The sequence below is a fragment of the Pongo pygmaeus genome, chromosome 10, assembly GCF_028885625.2.
Source record: "Pongo pygmaeus isolate AG05252 chromosome 10, NHGRI_mPonPyg2-v2.0_pri, whole genome shotgun sequence".
NCBI lineage: Eukaryota > Metazoa > Chordata > Mammalia > Primates > Hominidae > Pongo > Pongo pygmaeus.
The window spans coordinates 21,404,649-21,410,648 of NC_072383.2; the positions used below are offsets into that span (position 1 = coordinate 21,404,649).

The 6,000-nt window shown below is 36.5% G+C and overlaps 1 protein-coding gene across 2 annotated transcripts in view; it reads left to right on the forward strand.

The window, feature by feature from the left end:
• Positions 1-4,932, forward strand: part of LOC129010613 (solute carrier organic anion transporter family member 1B3) — a 103,224-nt gene extending 98,292 nt beyond the window's left edge. For both annotated transcript variants that reach the window (XM_054445101.2, XM_054445102.2), the window contains one exon: positions 3,834-4,932. In XM_054445101.2, coding sequence (XP_054301076.1) covers positions 3,834-4,077 — 244 coding nt within the window. In that variant the 3' untranslated portion in view covers positions 4,078-4,932. The remainder of the gene's footprint in view (positions 1-3,833) is intronic.
• The last annotated feature ends 1,068 nt before the right edge of the window (positions 4,933-6,000 follow it).

Below are 6,000 nucleotides of genomic sequence, written 5' to 3' on the forward strand. Positions count from 1 at the left end.
GACCCATATGTTTCTTAGAAGTGTATTGCTTAATCTTCACAGATTTTGAGACTGTCCAATGAGCTTTCTGTTATTGACTTCTAGTTTAATTCCATTGTGGTTTAAGGACAGATATTGCATGATTTTCATTCTTTCAAATTTCTTCTATTTTTTATTTATTTACTTATTTATTTATCTATTTATTTATTTATTTATTTTGAGACAGTCTTGCTCTGTTACCAAGGCTGGAGTGCAGCAGTACAATCTCACTCACTGCAACCTCTGCTTCCTGGGTTCAAACAATTCTCGTATCTTGGTCTTCTGAGTAGTGGGGATTACAGGTGTGTGCTTTCACGCCTGGCTAATTTTTTCTTTTTTTTGTATTTTTTCTTTTCTTTTCTTTTTTTTTTAGATGGAGTTTCACTGCTGTCACCCAGGCTGGAGTGCAGTGGTGCAATCTCAGTTCACTGCAACCTCCACTCCTAGGTTCAAGTGATTCTCCTACCTCAGCCTCCTGAATAGCTGGGTTTACAGGCACGCACCCCCACACCCAGCTAATTTTTGTATTTTTAGTAGAGATGGGGTTTCACCATGTTGGCCAGGATGGTCTCAATCCCTTGACCTCATGATCCACCCATTTCGGCCTCCCAAAGTGCTGGGATTACGGGCGTGAGCCACTGTGCCCAGCCTTTTTTTGTGTGTGTGTTTTTGTAGAGACGGGGTTTCACCATGTTCTTCACCATGTTGATCAGTCTTGTGTCAAATTCTTGACCTCAAGTGATCTGTCTGCCTTGGCCTCCCAAAGTGCTGAGATTACAGGCCTGAGCCACCACGCCTGGCCTTAAATTTCTTAAGATATCTTTTATAGACCAGAATGTGGTCTATCTTGGTGAATATTCTATATGAGCTTGGGAAGACTTTGTAGTCTGTTGCTGTTTCATGTAGTAGGTTACATCTGTTATACTGTTGGTTGATAGTGTTGTTGAGTTCAACTATGTCTGATCGAATTTTGCCTGGTGAATCGGTACATTTCTGATAGAGGCATATTGAAGTCTCCAACATAATTGTGGGTTCATTTACATTAAGTATCCACTTAACATTGTCCATAGGTTCTTAGAAACTGATTTTAAGCAAAACAATATACTATGTACCATAGTAACTATTTTTTATACCAATTAACTATGGTGAAATTGGTTTCATTATACAGTACATAATTTCACTTTTAAAATTATAATTTCCAGAACCTGTAGACAAAGTGAAGACTTACTGCATTTCTCTTTGCAGCTCTATCATTTTCTCCTCACATATTTAGACACTCCATTTTTACATGCTTACATGTTAAGTATTGTTCTGTTTTGTAAAAGGATAATAGGATAACTGATTTCTTTGTTATTATGTAAAGACTTTTTTATCCTTCATAAATTTCCTTACTTTGAAGTCTGCTCTGTTTGAAATTAAAATAGGTACTCCCATTTTCTTTTGATTAATGTCATCAGTGTATATCTTCCTCAGTCTAATTACTTTTAATCTGTATGTCTTCATATTTAAAGTGAGTTTCTTGTAGACTACATATAGTTTGGTTCTTGGTTTTAATCCTCTAACAATCTTATTATTATCTTTTGAGATAGGGTCTCACTCTGCTACCCAGGCTGTAGAGCAGTGACTTGAACATGGCTCACTGCAGCCTCAACCTCCTGGGCTCAAGAGATCCTTCTGCCTCAGCCTCCCATGTAGCTTGGAACACAGGCATGAACTAACATGCCTAGCTAATTTTTTGATTTTTTTTTTTTTTTAGAGATGGGCAACTCTGTTGCCCAGTCTGGTCTCAAACTCCTGGACTCACTTGATTCTCCCATCTTGGCCCCCCAGAGTGCTGGGATGACAGGCATGAGCCACCATGCCTGGCTTATTTTGGTCTTTTAATTGGCATATTTATATCATTGACATTCAAAGTGATTCCTGATATAATTGAAAGAATACTGACAATATTTGTTACTGTTTTCTATTTGCTCTCCTTGTTCTTTGATCCTATTTTTGTATTCCACTCTTTGTCTTCCCATTTTGTTTTAATTAAGCATTTTATATAATTTCATTTTCTCTCATTTGTTAGTTTATTAGTTGTACTTTTTAAACAAAAATTTCAGTAATTTTCCTAGAATTTGCAATACACATTTAGAGCTAATCCAAGTTTATATTTTAGTAACACTTTATTAATTCACAGATTATGAGTACCCTTATAATACCAAAATAACCCTAATTCTTCTTTCCTGCCCATTGTATCATTGCTGTCATTTACTCCACTTATCAAAAGCATACAAACACATATGAATAAGCATGTATATTATATATAATTAAACACATTGTTTCTATTATTTTGAACAAACTGATTTCTATTAAATCAATTTAGAATACTTTTTTTATTTAACCGTAACTGATTTCTTCTCTGATGTTCTTCCTTCTTTATGTATATCCAAGTTTGTGACCTGTATCATTTTCCTTCTCTCTAACAAACTTCTTTTAACATTTCTTGCAAGGAGAATCTACTGGCAAAACAGTCCCTCAATTTTTGTTTGTATGACAGTGTCTTTATTTCGACTTAACTTTTGAAAGATAATTTCATATGGCACAGAATTTTTAAGTTGGTGTTTTATTTTTTTAACAGTTAAATATTTCACTTTGCTCTCTTCTTGCTTGCTTGGTTTCTGAAGAGAAGTCTGATGTAATCTTTTCTACTTTATAAATGAGGGTTGCTTTTCCTTTTGGTTTCTTTCAGGATGTTTTCTTCATCTTTGATTTTCTATAGCCTGAAAATAACAAACCTATGCATAGTTTTTCTGGCCTTTATCCTTCTTGGTGTTTTCTGAGCTTCCTGGATCTGTGGTTTGGTGTCTGACATTAATTCAATAAAAATTCTCTGTACTTATTATTTGAAATATTTATTTTGCTCCTTTCATTTTCCCCTTCAAGTATTTCCATTATAAACACTTATGTAGTCCTTCCAATGTTCTTGGTTATTCTGTTTTTTCTTTCTTTTGTCTTATTTTTTTTTTTTTTGCTTTTTTTTATTGAGATAAACTTAGAGATTGTTTCCTCAGCAGTGCTCTATCTAATAATAAATCCATCAAGGCATTTATCATTTCTGTTACAGTTTTCTTATCTGTATTCTTTCATTTTGGTTCTTAGAATTTTTATCTTTTTACTTACATGGCTAACCTTTCTTACATGCTGTCTACATTATCCATTAGACTGCTTAACAAATTAATAATAGTTGTTTTAAATTTCCATCCCTGATATTCCCTGACATATCTGGGTCTAGTTTTAAGTCTTATTCTTTTCAGACTATGTTTATTGTCTTTTAGTATGTGACTTGCAAATTTTTCTTGACAGCCAGACAAAATGTATTGGGTAAAAGGAATTGCCGTATATAAACGTTTATTAATGTGGTATAAGGCGATGAAGACAAAGTAGCATCCTGTAGTTCTATGATAAGGCCTCAATCTTTTAGTGAGCCTGTACCTCTGGACTGTGAACTTCAAACTTGCTTCTCAGTTTCTGTCTCCCACCCCTTAGGTAGAATGAGATGGCTTGAGGGAGCTAGTGTTATATATTTTCCTCCCTCCCAAAGGAAGGCTGGAGACAGCTGGGGTTTAGTTTCTGTAGCTTCATATATTTTTTTTAATAATAGAAAAATATCTTATGCCCCCAATGAAAGTAATAAATAGAATTGTTCTCTTAATATTTGTATGTGTAACTTGTTTTTCTTTCTTTTAAGGTATGCATACTGGGGAGAAAAAAATGTAAGATACTCTACACATTTAAAATAATAATCTACTCTCTTTTTTCTCTTTTCACAGAAGGGTCTACTTGGGCTTGTCTATAGCTTTAAGATTCCCAGCACTTGTTTTATATATTGTATTCATTTTTGCTATGAAGAAAAAATTTCAAGGAAAAGATACCAAGGCATCAGACAATGAAAGAAAAGTAATGGATGAAGCAAACTTAGAATTCTTAGATAATGGTGAACATTTTGTACCTTCTGCTGCAACAGATAGTAAAACATGTAATTTGGACATGCAAGACAATGCTGCTGCCAACTAACATTGTATTGATTCATTAAGATGTTATTTTTGAGGTGTTCCTGGTCTTTTCACTGACAATTCCAACATTCTTTACTTACAGTGGACCAATGGATAAGCCTATGCATCTATAATAAACTATAAAAAATGGAAGTACTCATGGTTAGGATATGGCTATGCCTTTATGGTTGAGATTGGAATATATGATCCATAAAAATTTAAAGTGAGAGGCATGGTTAGTATGTAATACAATAAAAAGTAATTGTTTGGTAGTTGTAATTGCTAATAAAACCAGTGACTAGACTATAAGGGAGGTAAAAGGGAGAAGATAGATTAATAGCCTAAATAAAGAGAAAAGCCTGATGCCTTTAAAAAAATGAAACACTTTGGATGTATTACTTAGGCCAAAATCTAGACTAGATTTATGCTATAATATATATTTTTCATGTTAAGTTGTATATTTTTCAGAAATTATAAATATTATTAATTTAAAATTTGAATTTGTGTTTGACTAACAACCTCGATGGATCTTCTTCCAACCTCCCATTAAGATCCTGCAGAAGAAATAGAAATATTCAAATATTGAGAGGTGTAATTGTGAGACAACGTATTATAATACGTGTAAAGTTTCTACTGGACCAATGGAAGTGGATTAAGACAAACTGACTTTAGCTTGAGAAAGCAAAACCCATTGATAAGATGTGTCTTCATTGCATCTGTCTGTTTTCTCTGGGAGAAGCAAAATCTGTTACTTTCTTGCACACTTGTTTGTTTATTCATTGTGCACAAGAAGATATCTTCCACATCTCCACAAGCTGGATAAGAAATAGAGAAAATGAGATCAAATATTTAAATATTGCATTTTCTGGTAGTGATGCAGGATATTTCTTGGCCTCTTCACCGGACTCACAATAGAGGTGCCCTGTTTATTTGGTCTGCCATGCTCAACCCCTTGTGGGAGGGAGAGTGTGAGTGACCAAGTGTAGGACCATGTGGGCCATTCCGGTCATCGACACAGAAACAACCTCTGTGAGTTTCCCATGGCCAGACCAGGTGCGAGTGAGTGAATGCTGGACCTGGGCAACCACTCCAGGCACCGAAACAGGAGTGAGTTACATGTAGGGCTGGCAGCCAGACAAGGTGCAAGGGTGCTCATGATCCTGAAGCCCCAGAGGGGTTGTTATGGTGCTCCTTTAGTTCCACCGTCTACAGTCTGACAGATGGCAGCATGTTAGCAGCTCAGTTGGCCCCTTGTCTCTTTACCTTGGGTGGCTACCCTCTGCCAGTGAGGGCAAAGGCCAGTGTGACAGACTTCTCTGGGTACCTGCATTTGGTGGGTTCCAGGCCCTTGTCTGGTGTCCAAGAAGAATGAGGTCACATTGACAGTTGAAGGGTGGTGAAGGTGGAGAATTTTAATGAGTAATGAAAACGACTCTCAGTGGAGAGGGGAGCTGGAGAGGGGATGGGAAGGGCCGGTTGTCTTCCCCGAAGTCCTGCTGTCTCTTCCTCAAATTCAGGCTGTCTCCCCGAGTCTACCAGCTGAGTCTGGAGTCTTTATAGGCACAGGATGGGGAGTGTGTCCTGATTGGTTTCTGAGTATGCAAAAAAGGTTAAAGTGAAGGCACCACTCAAAGGTGGGCATGACAGTATAGAAAACCAATTAAGAAAGAGTAGTTATATCTAAAATAGGTGGAGGGTGGGACCAGTCAGAGGAAAGCCTGCCAAATAAGAAGACAACTTCTCAATCTGGTCTAAGACTTTAACTTGTAGCCTGGCTTTTGGACTTTAAATTGTCTTCAGCTTGGAAGTGGGGTTTCACCGGGAACCTGCCCCTATCTGCCTAGGCATTTGGCTGTCTCCTGTCACTATCAGGAGCAACATCTCTACTTAGTGAATGCTAGAGGTTGTAGTTTATAATTCTCAATTGGTTAAAAGATGTTTTGTA